At 49.7% G+C, this 13,975-nt stretch overlaps 4 protein-coding genes across 4 annotated transcripts; 2 read left to right on the top strand and 2 right to left on the bottom strand.

Annotated features, from left to right (window-relative positions):
• Positions 1 to 1,923: 1,923 nt before the first annotated feature.
• Positions 1,924 to 5,673, top strand: BDV59DRAFT_195221 (uncharacterized protein; the record flags this gene model as incomplete). Its single annotated transcript, XM_073692521.1, has 8 exons — positions 1,924 to 1,967; positions 2,001 to 2,296; positions 2,387 to 3,013; positions 3,074 to 3,558; positions 3,592 to 3,899; positions 3,952 to 4,755; positions 4,921 to 4,996; positions 5,146 to 5,673. 8 exons carry the CDS (start codon positions 1,924 to 1,926, stop codon positions 5,671 to 5,673), a joined length of 3,168 nt encoding a protein of 1,055 aa, XP_073544863.1.
• An 814-nt stretch (positions 5,674 to 6,487) lies between these two features.
• met2 (homoserine O-acetyltransferase) lies at positions 6,488 to 8,645 on the bottom strand. Its single transcript, XM_073690821.1, has 3 exons — positions 8,490 to 8,645; positions 8,035 to 8,425; positions 6,488 to 7,987 (listed from the first exon to the last, which is right to left on the bottom strand). The coding sequence occupies exons 1-3, from the start codon at positions 8,521 to 8,523 to the stop codon at positions 6,937 to 6,939; spliced, it is 1,476 nt and encodes a 491-aa protein (XP_073544862.1). The 5' UTR covers positions 8,524 to 8,645; the 3' UTR covers positions 6,488 to 6,936.
• Positions 8,646 to 8,838: 193 nt separating this feature from the next.
• Positions 8,839 to 11,415, bottom strand: BDV59DRAFT_209877 (phosphoenolpyruvate phosphomutase-domain-containing protein; the record flags this gene model as incomplete). The annotated part of the gene is made up of 5 exons (XM_073695470.1): positions 8,839 to 9,089; positions 9,144 to 9,717; positions 9,775 to 10,061; positions 10,111 to 10,377; positions 10,632 to 11,415. The coding sequence occupies 5 exons, from the start codon at positions 11,413 to 11,415 to the stop codon at positions 8,839 to 8,841; spliced, it is 2,163 nt and encodes a 720-aa protein (XP_073544861.1).
• An 800-nt stretch (positions 11,416 to 12,215) lies between these two features.
• Positions 12,216 to 13,522, top strand: BDV59DRAFT_185251 (Metallo-dependent phosphatase-like protein). The gene is made up of 2 exons (XM_073690820.1): positions 12,216 to 12,262; positions 12,336 to 13,522. Exon 2 carries the CDS (start codon positions 12,338 to 12,340, stop codon positions 13,286 to 13,288), a length of 951 nt encoding a protein of 316 aa, XP_073544860.1. The 5' UTR covers positions 12,216 to 12,262; positions 12,336 to 12,337; the 3' UTR covers positions 13,289 to 13,522.
• The last annotated feature ends 453 nt before the right edge of the window (positions 13,523 to 13,975 follow it).

Below are 13,975 nucleotides of genomic sequence, written 5' to 3'. Positions count from 1 at the left end.
GGAGGTAATAATTCTCCCTGTGCTCTCAACGTCATGGTCGGGAGTTTCCCCAGAAGTCACATCCGTCGTGCGATGAATGACTCACCGTACTGCGCATGCAGGGAACGCAGTTGATACCTTGGATGTTGTTCGAGTCCATGATCGTCTCCATACGCCATGTTCCAAGGACGAACAGGGCGCATCTCGACACTGTTCATTTCCCAGCAGCCTCGGCAACCCATCAAGGAACTTACGCCGATCTAAATATACCTGATTTCGTCACGCGAACCTTGGGCAGTCCGCGTGGTTCTGAGACCCGATTGCCCCATCACGGTCCAGTGAATAACCTTTGGTCCATATGTACTTGAATTTCTAGCCAGGTCGAGAGCTTTCCCTTTCCGTTTTAGTGCTCACACTTCGCCGCTTTTTGCTCACTAAGTACATCTGAGCACGCCCTGAGCAGCCTGAGACGATCACTGAGTATAGGGAGTGCCCTAAGCGAGTAAGCTCTATAGACTACACCCTAACTAGCAATCACTCCCGTACCCGTTTCTCCACTTGTAGTTCGTTATTTGCCTACTATACCCCTTGGAAATCCAGCACTGCCATCACGAAAAAGGTAAATAAGTCAAGCTACTTTACCCACAGCCTTTTTCCCAGTAGAAATCTGCCGTAGTTACTACGCTACGCCAACATAGCAAACCATGTTTTTGGGCTTTCTCCATCCAAAAACAGCACAAGTCTAGATAATCATGGTATCCTAAGAGCTGAGAGAGATCCTCGGAACGTCAAATAGCGCCTATTGGTGCTGTGCTGTACCACCGCTCGCTGCACAAACCCCGCACTGCTTATCATCATGGACCGCCTCGTGTTAAGTTATTTAACTAGTGAACACCTTGAATGTGAGGACTTGTGAAATCGACGCTGAAAATGACAGCCACTAAGGCCATAAACGGCCGCATTTCCACCCGTAATTGCCAACGGCGAGCCTAGCGCTCGCACTTGCTCCGCAGCACTATTCTGCACCTACCAAGCATTGGCTAGTCGCCGCTCTGAGGTGCTCAACTTTAGCGAGCCCTTAAAGACATCCAAGATAGCCTCCTCTGCAGGCAGATTCTGCTCCCTAGGTACCATACAAAATGACGGTCGTCTACAGTCTCTTCACCTTTTATGCTATGGGATGAACAGAGATGGATCTTACTATCTAAAGGTCCCGTATAAACCAGAAGGAATAGCTAAAGAACAGAAAGAACTGCGGGGAATCTGAGGGGGGAAAACAGGAGGCAGGCTAACAGGAACTTCGTGGTATGATATTGGTACGCAGGTAAGGAAACAGGTTCGTAAATATCTCGTTATTATGAGTAATGATAATTTAATATGCGAAGTGACCGATCCTTCGGCTAGGATGGTTCGCAACTACCCAACAACCGGCGATAGTTGGGGGGCGAAGTGTAGGTAAAGTATGTGCACAAATAGCTCATTCGCGTGGCCACGTGGAGTTGATCCAGTTTGGTCCCCCTCTCCCTCCCATAGGTTCTGTTGTCGTTTTCTGCGCTATTCCAAATGAAATCGATGTTGGCCCTGGTCGAAAAGGCCCATTGCTACTTCTGCTCCTCCCAGTTATATGGATATATCTATATATCTCTCGACATCTGCATGAAGGCGACCAGTAACAATGTCTCTGCATTGTAGCGCGTGACAGCTTTGCATGGGGTGCAGGTTGGCACAGTATGGCTATCTGACTGAGCGGGTGAGGCTGAGGGGGCGATGTCAATGCTCAGAGCCTAATATCATTGAAGACCAGATGCCGCTCCTATCAGCAAGGTTAGGTTCATAATTATTTCAACAACCCCATCTCACCAAATTTTCGACGGACCGGGATCGAGATGCCTCTTAACTGAATGTATGATACGTACTCCGAGCTGCGCAACAAAACGTTCGAAGATGCCGAGGAAGTTAAGCCACGACGCATATTCCGTGGGTTGGGTGTGTGTTCTGCGCTGTGAGTTGAATGCTTCAAGAGCTTTGTTGGATGAGGAACATGAGCGACTCCCCCCTGGGCCAAAAGACGATAACACCTATCTTCTTGGTCTGATGGGGAGGCACAACGTGGTTATTGCCTTTCCTGGATCGGGAGTTTTCGGAACAAGTGCTGCTACTCGGACAGCGACAAACATGATCCGAACCTTTCGCAACATTCGGTTTTGTCTAATGGTTGGGGTTGGAGGGGGGGCTCCAAACCCGCCTGATCCTGAGGACCCGCTGAAGGATATAAGGCTTGGTGATGTTGTGGTCAGCAGCCCTAAAGGAAGCCATGGTGAGTAGTTGTCTATTTTAGGTCTTCAAAACCTGTATACGCTTTTCTTCTGAAACTTTCTCCTTCCAATTCCGTACTGATCGCGGCAAGGTGGCGTTCTCCAATATGACATGGGCAAGTGGGAAGATGGTGCCGAGTTTACTATCAAGTCACATTTGAACAAGCCCCCCAACATTCTGTTGAGCGCCATCGAGTTGCTAAAATCTGACCATGACTTCGGTGAGGGTGAGATGATGAAATACATTGAGCACATGGCCGAGAAATCTACGAAACTCCCGGCCTTGAAGGACTATCGGTTTCCAGGCAGAGACGAGGATCGGCTGTTCAAAGTAGGTTCCTTCCACGCTGGTGGAGATGATTGTTCAAACTGCGATGTTATGGGTCTAGAGAAACGACTCGAACGGAAATCTGATGAACCTCTTGTCCACTACGGTCTTATCGCCTCTAGCAACGCAGTCATGAGGTCTGCGCAACGTCGAGATGAGCTCCGAGATGCCTGGGGTATAAGCTGCTTTGAAATGGAGGCTGCAGGCCTAATGGACAACTTCCCGTGCCTGGTCATTCGAGGCATTTGTGACTACTCTGATGGCCATAAACACAAGTTTTGGCAACCTTACGCTTCTGTTGTGGCTACCGCCTATGCGAAGGACCTGCTTCGGGTGATCCATCCCGAGGAGGTCGCAGATAACGAAACTGCAGCTAAGATTATTGAGCAAGGTATGTTGAATAAGCCTTAAGAGTTCGTATCTTAGTTAACTGTGCTAAGCATCGAGGTAGTTGCCGGCAATCTATTCGCAGTCAAGGAAGATGTTTCCAGAATCAATTTAGCAGTGGAAGAAGAGCAAAAATCTAGAATCCTCAGTTGGCTCACTCAAGTTGACTATGGCCCACAACAAAGTGACCTCTTCAGTCAGCAACAGAGAGGAACAGGTCAATGGCTACTCAATTCAGATGAGTTCCATAAATGGCTCGACCAACCTAAGCAGACTTTATTTTGTCAAGGGATACCTGGAGCGGGCAAGACAATCATGACCTCCATTATTATCGACTATCTTGATACTAAGTATCAAGATCACGGAATCGGAATCGCGTATATATATTGCAACTTCCGGCAGCAGTATGAACAAACGCCTGCTGATCTTCTTGCCAGTTTGCTGAAACAGCTCAATTGGCGTCGACCTTCTCTACTGGGGTGTGTGAAGGGTCTATATGAGCGCCACAGGGATAAAAACACCCGACCCTCATTTGAAGAGATTTCAGGGGTATTGCGCACGGTTGTTTCTGAGTTCTGAAAGGTATTCATTATCATTGACGCACTAGATGAATGTCAAATTTCCCACGGAGGTCGTACCAAGTTGCTCTCGGAGATTTTCCAGCTCCAAGAAAGAGGAGAAGTTAGCCTGCTTGCCACCTCGCGGTTTGTTTCGGAGATTAAGGAGGAATTCGAACAAAAGGGAAGCAATTTCCTTGAGATCCGTGCGAGAGACGAAGACGTGCAGATTTATCTGGAAGAACATATGTCACTACTTCCATCTTTCGTTTTAAGAAATCCCAATATTCAAAACGAACTGAAAGCAGCCATCCTAAAGGCAGTTGATGGAATGTGAGTATCCTATTTCCGATATGGTGGGTTCAGCAAGCTAATATCCCTTCAGGTTTCTGCTAGCCAAACTTCACTTGGATTCCTTGCAAGATAAAATATCACCTACAAGTATCAAGATCGCATTAAGAAATCTCCCCAAAGGATCCGGTGCATATGATCGGGCCTATGACGAAGCTATGGGAAGGATTCGAGGGCAGATGTGTGGGTTCCGGAACCTTGCTATCCGGGTCCTTTCATGGATTGCCTGCGCTACAAGACCTCTAACTACCCTTGAATTACAACATGCGTTATCTGTCGAGATTGGTATGTCAATATTCGATAAGGACAATATTCCAGAGACTGGCTTGATGGCCTCCGTGTGTGCTGGCTTGGTCCGGGTAGATGAGAAGAGTAACATCATCCGGTTGGTGCACTATACACTGCAGGATTACTTCGAACGAACTTCGAACGAATGGTTTGCAAATGCTCAGGAAGATATCATGAAAATTTGCCTTACTTACCTATCTTTCGACACCTTCGAAACGGGTACTTGTCCATCAGACAAGGACTTTGAGGACCGACAAATGCACTTCCCATTGTATGACTATGCCGCCAAGAATTGGGGATGTCACGCTAAAGCTAGCCAGCGAGACTCTGATCAGCTCGTCCTCGATTTTCTCACAAAAGTGCCTCACCTATCCGCATCCATCCAAGCAATGGAGATCTCGGAAACATATTCCGGCTACAGCCAGCTTTTCCCAAAGCAAGTGAACGGATTGCACGTTTCTGCATATTTTGGACTAGACTCAGCACTCCGATTTTTACTTGAAAAAAGATATGACCCAAATGCAAAGGATTCGCACAACCGGACGCCATTGTTAATCGCGGCAGCACAAGGTCAAACAGCTACCGTGGGGCTTTTACTAAGCGATCTCAAAGTCCGGCCAAATGAGAGGGACATATACCATAGACGAACGCCTTTATTTTGGGCTCTGGTGAACGGACACGAGGAAGTTCTGAGAATCTTAATTGCGGATAATAGAGTCAAACTAAATTATAGGGACATCAATGGTCAAACGCTCCTATCTTGGGCGTCAAATGAAGGGAATGAGAAAACTGTGAAGTTACTACTTGGAAGACCGGCGATCCGGCCCAACACACCAGACAGAAACACTGGCCGGACACCCCTCATGAGAGCTGCATTCAATGGGAACGACGCAGTTGTTAAAGAGCTACTTCGCAGTGACAAGTTGATCCGAATTGCAAGGATTTGTATGAAAACACAGCTCTGTCATTGGCTCAGCTGAAGGGACATGAGGAAGTGTTGAGATCATTACTTGACAGCAATCGCATCGGGCTGGAATGTAAGCTGCAGTACGAACAGAAGAACCTTTTTGTCGCCTTACAGAAAGGACTTACGGCCTCCGTCAAACAGTCGCTAGAATGTGGTGCAGATCCGAACAAAATGGATGCTGACAAGCGAACACCTCTGGAATTAGCAATGCAGGGCGGGCATATAGCAGTGGTCGAGCTCCTTCTAGAGAAGGGTGCTAATCCAAACACTAAGGATAAACACGGTCTAACCCCACTCTCATGGGCCGCATCTCGTGGCCATATAGCGGTTGTCGAGCTCCTTCTTAAGAAGGGTGCTAATCCAGAGTCTAACGATAAAGGCGGTCGAACCCCACTCTCACGGGCCGCATCTTGTGGCCATATAGCAGTGGTCGAGCTCCTGCTGAAAGGCGCTTACCCAGACTCTAAGGATACTATATATAGTCGCACCCTACTCTTATAGGCAGCATTCGATGACCATATAGCAGTGGTGCAGCTCCTGCTAGAGAAGGGCGCTGATCAAGACCCCACTTTTATGAGCAGCATCGACTGGCCATACGGCAGTGCTCGAGCTCCCACTAGAGAAGGGTGCTGATCCAGACTCCATGGGTATACGCGCATTGGAACCCTTCTTTGTGGGCAGCGCGGAAAGCCCATGAGACAATGGTAGACATCCTTTTGGAAGGGGGTACTAACCCAAATCGCATGGCAGACTCCTGTCTTTTAGGCCAAGCGTTGGTCAATTGATGCGGCACATTGGCTAAGACAACTCTACAAAAAGGTGATAGCAAGTCACCAATTACCGCGCCTGAGTGGAACGTGCGTCCCACTGGCGGGCAAGCTTTGAACTCGGAGTGTAAAACCACCTTTTTACAGTTTGCTTCTGGCATCAGCCGTCTGCAGCTTTACCTCCCACCTCACCTGTTCGGCTTTCTTCCAAGGCACCCTATTTTCGAGCTGCGGTTCTCTACGTAATAAACTTTTGGGTTCATCACCCAAGAAACAACGTTCAATCTCTCATTTTTGGAATGCTCAGCACCAGGTTCCACAATCAGTTAACTACTGCCACTTTCGATTTAAGGAATGTGAAGAACTCTTCAAGTCCTATTGTGAATTTGTTCTTGATACCTGTGGCTCAAGAATCAATAAGAACAACTCCCTGAGAACAATGTAGCTGCTACAGATGAGACGGAGAAGTTTTTGAGGGTGCTATGGTGGCTGTCTGTCCGCCCTAATGCCATGCAGGGCGGCAGAGAAAAGTCGTTGGACACACGATTGGTAGAAATCAAAATGTTTGCATTCACTAGGTATGCTATCGAGTCGCTTCTATGCGTACTATCATAAGACCTATGCAATTCAGAAGGTCGCCCACCACCCTCACGGGAACCCTTTCACGAGAAAGAGAACCGGTGGTGCAGGGCTTGTGTGATGGGGAGCAGTTGGATGCTTCTTTTACAGCCTTACCTGGATATTAAGGTGACGGAAGAGGCAGTTGGATGCTCATCTTCCTGACTGATGAAGAATGAAAAGAATCAAAGACCGCTCCGCTACGTCCCCGGGGCTTCGAATACCCGCTGGTCAGGGCGGGCATCCCGTGGCGGGTTCTCCCTCTACCAGGAGAGAAAGGGTCCGCTCAGGGAATCACCACTGCCTGCGGAGCATCCGAGCAGAATGGAAAGGCTGCAACTCGTGCGCCAATCTGATGGTCAATTGTTGATCCTGCGATTTACCATGCGGTAATGTCTTCCACCTCGGCTTCCCCGAATGTGCTGCTCTTGGTTAGTTTGTTAACCCCGTCCACTCCGGTGGCCCCGTCGGCAGGCGGCTTGGACATGATGTCGGGGAGAACTTCGCGGAAGAATTCCAAGATATAGCGATTAACCTGCTCAAACTGAAGGAGAAAGGCGTCATGGCCCTCTGGGCTCTCAATCCGCTTGAGCCTCGAATCGGGAATGCCGGCCGCGATCTCCTTCTGTTCCTCAAATGTGAAGAGACCGTCACTCTCGATTCCTAGCACCAACGCCGGTTGTTGAATCAGTCCCAAAGCCTCCAGGACTGGTTCGGCAGAGTCCGGGCTGGCGCGGTGCCTCGACACATCATGCGTGTCAAGCTTGCGGGTAATGGCGATGTAACAATTAGCATCGAACCGTTTGACAAACTTCTCACCCTGGTATCGGAGATAGGACTGGGCGGAGAAGTAGGTCGGGGGACGCTTCTGTGTTCCGTTCTCCTTGGTCTCAAGAGACTTGCTGAACGTCTTGGCGCCCGAGAACTGGGGGTCTGTATAATGGATCTCGGTGGGTGACTTGCTCTGCGGAACAGGGGAGCCTCGTTCGGACGTACGACCGCTCTTGTGTCCATCGTTATGGATAACCCAGTGCTCGTTTGGAGGAGTAGGCAGCTTCTCACTGCCATTAATGTTCTGCCGCTTGGTAGGGTCAGGGACATTCCGACCAAACCGTGACTCGAAGGAATTGCGGCTCCGATAGGTGAGGAGCGCAGACATCCGAGCGGCACCCAGCCCGGTGGCCGGGGGATCATCGAATGGGTAATACCCGTCCTCGTATTTGGGGTCACTGTAGATGCTCTGACGCTGGGCTTCGCCCCAACTGATACACCACGCGGAGTGGCGTGCAGAAGTGGCAATTGGGACAATCGCGCGCACATAGTCTTTACCGAAGTAGGCATACTCTAGGGTAAGCATTCCACCCATGGAACCACCGACGACGGCGGCAATCTGCTTGACACCCAAGTCGTCCAAAACGAGCTTATGGATTCTGCCGTTGTCAGTCAGGCTCACCGGTCTATCTTTCACGAAACTTACCTTACGTCGTCCCGGACAGTGGTAAGAGGAAATTCGGGACCATAGAGACCTTTCTCCGGGCTGCCATCCTTATAAGTCACGGCGCTGGCACTACCGTACGGGCTCCCCAGACTGTTTAGGCATATCACGAAAAACCGCGAGGTATCGAAAGCCTGACCGGGGCCACCCAACAAAGGACCCCACCAGTCGGCAACATCAGCACTACCGCTCAAAGCATGGCAGATGACGAGAGCGTTGTCACCCTCCGGAGACAACTGTCCCCGCGACGTATATGCCACCGGAACATTGTACAAGGTGACACCGGATTCGAGGGTGAAAGAAGGGATATTCACAATCGATTGATCGGTGATGAGCCCGGAATATGGGTTTTCAGGTTGCGTATCGACCCTCTCTACGGGATTTAGTAGCCGTTCAACTGATTGTCATGACGGAGGCAAAATGGGGGAAATACTGACCGAGGCGCGCAGGGACACCAGGTTGAGGAGCCATTGTAGGGCCACGGGGCGGGTGTGAGGAGGAATGAAGGGAGAGAGGCAATCAAGAAAGAGAAGAATAGAGAAAGGGAGGTGGAGGTGAACAGGAAATGAGAGTGATGTGGAGGGGATGGAGGGGGACTTTTTGTCGTCGGAGGAGAGAATGACTCTTCCTTGCCGACTGCCAATAAGATCGCGCGAAAATTCCACTCGGAAAGTACGGTTCCACGTTGTTCCGGGACGTCGCTAGTCCAATTCGGGTAGTATTCCTAACTCATGCTGCTGCCTGGGCTTCCAGGCATCAACAGTATGTCGCTCCTGCACTCGTCTACTAAAAATTCAAGATGTCGCCTCCCTCTGGCCCTTCTTGCGCCTCCCGGATCCGCTCAGCTGTCGTCTTATACAGCCGTGGCAGATTCACCTGCTCGAATTTCTTCCCGCTGTATATCATCTCCGCAAGGCCTTTTGTCGCCAGGAAAATGACTGGCATTCCGTGACCGGTAAACCCGGCACAGATATACTGTCCTCGTTTCCCCGGGACTTCTCCAACATGCGGGTTTGTGTCGTACGAGTATGCCATGACTTAACACCGTCAGCTCTGAAACCAGCGCTCATTTCTCACGCTTGTTCACTTACTTCCCGTCCACATCTCTTTCACATAGGCTCCCGTATCCTCCCATCCTCGGAAGATGCGTTGCATGTAGCCATGATAGTAGTCCTTCGTTGGTTCAATCAAGGTGCTATCATCGATTACTCCGAACCACTGCGGTTTGTCCTCGCGGAAGGTGTAGTGTGCGCCTCCCACAACTATACTCCCATCGGGACGGGAGATCAGGTAGCTGCTCCCCTTGCCGTCTTCGCTGCGTATCACATACGAATATGGGAGGAATGGGGCCCTTTTCCCCTCTGGAACGTCAATATGACAGATAATTCCCCTAGATGGCACTATGCTCGCGCTATACTCGGGTAAAAGCCCGAAGGTGTAGGCGTTGGAGGCGTAGACCACTTTGAGCGTACTGATCGATCCTCGAGGCGTATGGACTATATGCCCAGAAGCAGTGGAGTTCACAGATGTCATAGGTGTGAGTGCTTGGACATTGATTTCCTTCGAGTCCACCATCGTGGATAACAAGCCCATGATGAGTTTGTATGCCCATAGAGTCCCCGCTGTATAGGAAAGACAGGCCTTCGCACCTTTCACCCCAGACACCTATCGGCAGATTATGAGACCGCATCCAATAAAATATATCGGGGCTATCAATCTTACAGCTTCCGCGTTCTTCTGAGTGAAATATAAGTCATCGGTAAACGACTGTCCGAGAGCTACCAACGCCTCGTAAGTCTTCCTTCCCCTTTCTGCATCATCGTCATTCATGTAGACGTTGATATTCCGTGTGATATTAAAATCACAGTCAATTTGTTCATCCTCAAGTAACTTCTTGATAGCCTGTAGATGGCGCGACTCGAACTCCGCGATTTCTCTCCCAGCCTCCACTCCGTGTCGCTGAATATACATTGGGATCTGATTGTACACGTCGGGGCGGAGATGACCACCTGAATCATTATCAGAATAATTCTTGTGCATTCCTAACTGCACACCTACCATTCCGTCCTGTTGCGCCGGAACATATCTGCCTGGCTTCAAGAATGGTGATTGCGGGGTAAGGCTTGTCGGAACTCCCCAGGAGTTTCAAAAGATGATACGCAGTGCTGATACCAGTATACCCAGCCCCGATAATAACGATGTCGCTTTGCTCAGGGAGACCTGGGGTGCTTCGAAACTCGTCCAGTGGGTGCGGGTCCAACCGCCAGTAAGGCCGAGTGGGGTTGTCGACTGGAAGAAAGGCAGTTGATCCCATGGTGGTAAGTGCTTAAGCTCAGGTGGCTATACTTTCAGATTTCCGCTGTCTGAGAAGACTTTTCGCCTATTTCCAAATTGTCGTTTTCAAGAAGTGGGACATGTGGTTGGGAATGATGCGTCCTTGCAGCACCGACGTGGAACATGCTAATGCATTCCATCGCATCCAAACACCGGATACTTATCCCAAGTAGATAAATTCTTATCTCGAACCATCCACCAATTATAAGCTAAAACAATGTGAATAAACTAAATTTCTTAAGAACCCAGCGCCGACTGCCATATCATCTCGGCCTTCTCCTTGAGCGCCCCCATTGCAGCACGCCATAGCTCTGGTCCCAGACTAATCCGAGCCACGCCTAAAGCCTTCAAGTCAGGTACTGACAAAAACCCATCTCTAGGCACTAGCTTCACATTCAATCGTCCCTCAAAGGCGTGAACCAGCTTGGCAATCTCCTCTCTAGAAATCCCTCTCCCCGCACCCCCCCAGACAAAGACAGTACAAGCCCCCGCTTCCAAATAAGCCTTTCCCCTCTCAATAGCATCGTCCAGCGAGCCGCCGGTCAACAGAACATCCGTACGCGCGTTAATGGCGAAATTGGGCACCCCCGCGGCTCGTGCAGCCTGGAGTGCCTGCTTGATGCGGCTAACGGCCTCTGATAGAGGCCTCAGTTGTCCACGAGCATTGTCCATATCCTCCAGATTACATCCCACCGCACCTAGAGAGATGATTTCCCTGATTGCCCCTGCAACATCGTCGTATCCATCTTGGATATCGACGGTTAAGGGAAAGGCTTTGGTGTGAGCAAGGAAGGCAGCAATAGGACGGACGGCGCTGAGATTCTGGGCCAATGTTAATGAATTGTCATCGACGCCCTGCGAGGCCGCGATAGCGTAGCTTGCAGTCGCGATTGCCTTGGTAGACGGGTGCTGGGCGATTATGGAGGCTGTGGCAGCATCGTACACGTTCGTGAGCAACAACGGTTGTCCCGGCTGGTGCAGAGAACGAAAGTATATCGCCAGGTCGTTTTGCTCGGGACGGGCGTTCATGTTGACTGGAATTATGGTATATGGCAAAGACAGCGAAGATAGCGAAGAATCAGCCCTCAAAGGGAAATTTTATATCCAACGACTCTCGTATTCCGTGAGTCATCCATGTTGCTCTCGAAATGACCAATTGGGTTGTCGATACGGCACGGGAAAATCGAATCAGTGCATGACAGAGCCTTACAATAATTCCGATTCTACAACCAACTCAGGTCTAATCAACACGATCTTCCCAGATGCATCGTCTTCGTCGCTTTACAGGCCGCTTCATTCCGGGCATTGCTCGACAGAACGTGACTGGGGACGATTATCCCACGGTGGCATGGCTTCTCGAACATCGCGAGGAACGGCGAGAAATGGCTGCCCTCACGACAGGGCGCACGCCCACAGCATCGCTGTATCACATGTATGAGTATCTGGTCACCGGATTCATTGTTGGCCTCCGAAGCTAAATCGAGTTTTTTTTCAATCAACCCTCATGGGTGGTTTCCGCAATCCCTGACCCAAGGGACCCAGACCCCCAGCGCTACGCGATCCTGGCTGTTCTCCCATACTATCTAGTCACGGCGTTTAATAGACTAATTGAACGCGGTTTACCTCGTGGATCGCCAGCTATCATTGGGCCAGAGGTTGAAGACGAACTGAGATCCCGACCCATCGTGTTAGAAGACGAACCAAGTTGGGCCGCAGAAATGCCCCCGGCTGGAACAAACGCTCATCATCCCCGGCAGAGACGGAGACGAACCAGACGAAGAGAGCAGAAGCGCGCGGTTCTTAGCGATGAATATCATAGCAGAGGAGCCCCATGTCTTGTTTGTTTAGCGATCGGGTTGTGACTTTTTTTTTGGGTCTTGGCAAAGCGCTTGCATGAGTTCATCCGGACGTCCTCTATATAATCTGCCTTCCCCCTGTAACCAACTCACCTATGTTTTATCCTTTACAACTGCGTCAATCCATCATGTCCATGTTTAATCGGCGGCGCTCTGGTCTCGGTGAGCTTCTTCATCGACCACGGCCCAGCATCTGGCAGCAATTTTTCGCCCGACCTTGCGTCTTTCTTGCGCAGAAGCTCTATAGCTGGCATCAAGCCATCCCACCCGAACCAGTCACAAGTCCCATTTCTATCGTGTGTATTTCCGACACCCACAATAGCCAGCCCCCGCTTCCAGATGGAGATATTCTCATCCATGCTGGTGATCTCACCCAGTCGGGTTCCCTCAAAGAACTTGATGCTGCCCTCACATGGTTACGCGCCCAGCCCCATCGGACGAAGATCGTAGTCGCGGGTAACCACGATCTATTACTAGACCCTAGTCGCGATGGCGCCGCAAAACAGACAGCGTCTGAGCGAACGAATCTTCACTGGGGCGACATCACCTATCTAGAAAACGAGGAAACAACCGTCGTTTGTGAAAATGGGCGACAGCTGAGAGTCTACGGCAGTCCTTACTCCGCACAACATGGAAACTGGGCATTCCAGTATCCTCGCAGCCAAGACGTCTGGACCGGCTCAATTCCAGACGGGGTTGATATACTGATCACGCATGGTCCGCCGCGTGCCCATCTTGACCTGCTGAATTTAGGCTGTGTGCATCTCCTGCGAGCATTATGGCGAGTCCGACCACGGCTCCATGTCTTTGGGCATGTTCATGAAGGTGCAGGCACCGAACAACTTCTATTTAATGGACTCCAGGACACATATGAGCGAACTATTATTGCGGGAGGGGGGCTGTGCAATCTCGCCTCTACAATGAAACGGTTTATAAGTGCAGTTTTCTCTCCGGCCGTAGAAGCAAAGTGCCTACTTGTGAATGCGTCCATAGTTGGGGGTCTGCGGGATGATGAACGGAGGCAGCCCATCAGAGTTGTCATTTGATGTATCAAAATCTGTAGTACTTGTGACTTTGTGAAGATGATCTGGTCATAAATTACGCGAAGTTGCACTGGAAGGAAGAGGCGTTCACCATGGACCCCGACAATGATCAGAGACCACTTAATATAATGAGTCCCGGTGGTTATCTCATATTTTTCAGACGGAAGAAGTAGATTGAAGCAGGCCTGTAGGATTAAGATTATATTGCTTTAGTTAGATAGCGCGTCTTTTTATCCGATTTGAATATACTTGTTCTTACACATAAAGAAATACACATTCTATTAGCTTTTAATACGAAATAACTTTGAAAACGGAAAGACTGTTAAATAGTTTACTGTTCTAGAGAGCTGAAGTTGTCAAGATGATCGGGATATAAACAACCTATTTTCTGAATAACCCGTGCAAAGTAAAGGAAAAGGTGTTGACCATAGACTCCGACGAAGACCAGACACCAATTAATATGGATCCCGGTTGTTATTCTCGTATTTCTAGACGGAAGAAGTAGATTGAAGCGGACCTGTAGGATAAAGACATAAGCCTAACCTGCATTGCAACTGTCCACACGTCTATTCGTAGAAATGAATAGTAAGCCCTAGTTTTTTGTGGCCAGGATTCACCCAAACATAGTCAGTCTTTTCGGCCTTCTATAGACTTTAAGGTTAATCGGTCCGTCAAATAATACTTACAAAG

This window comes from Aspergillus ambiguus (assembly GCF_047715705.1).
Source record: "Aspergillus ambiguus strain CBS 117.58 unplaced genomic scaffold BDV59scaffold_35, whole genome shotgun sequence".
Classification (NCBI taxonomy): domain Eukaryota; kingdom Fungi; phylum Ascomycota; class Eurotiomycetes; order Eurotiales; family Aspergillaceae; genus Aspergillus; species Aspergillus ambiguus.
The sequence above is the reverse complement of the archived record's forward strand: the minus strand, read 5'-3'. Positions and strand labels throughout refer to the sequence as shown.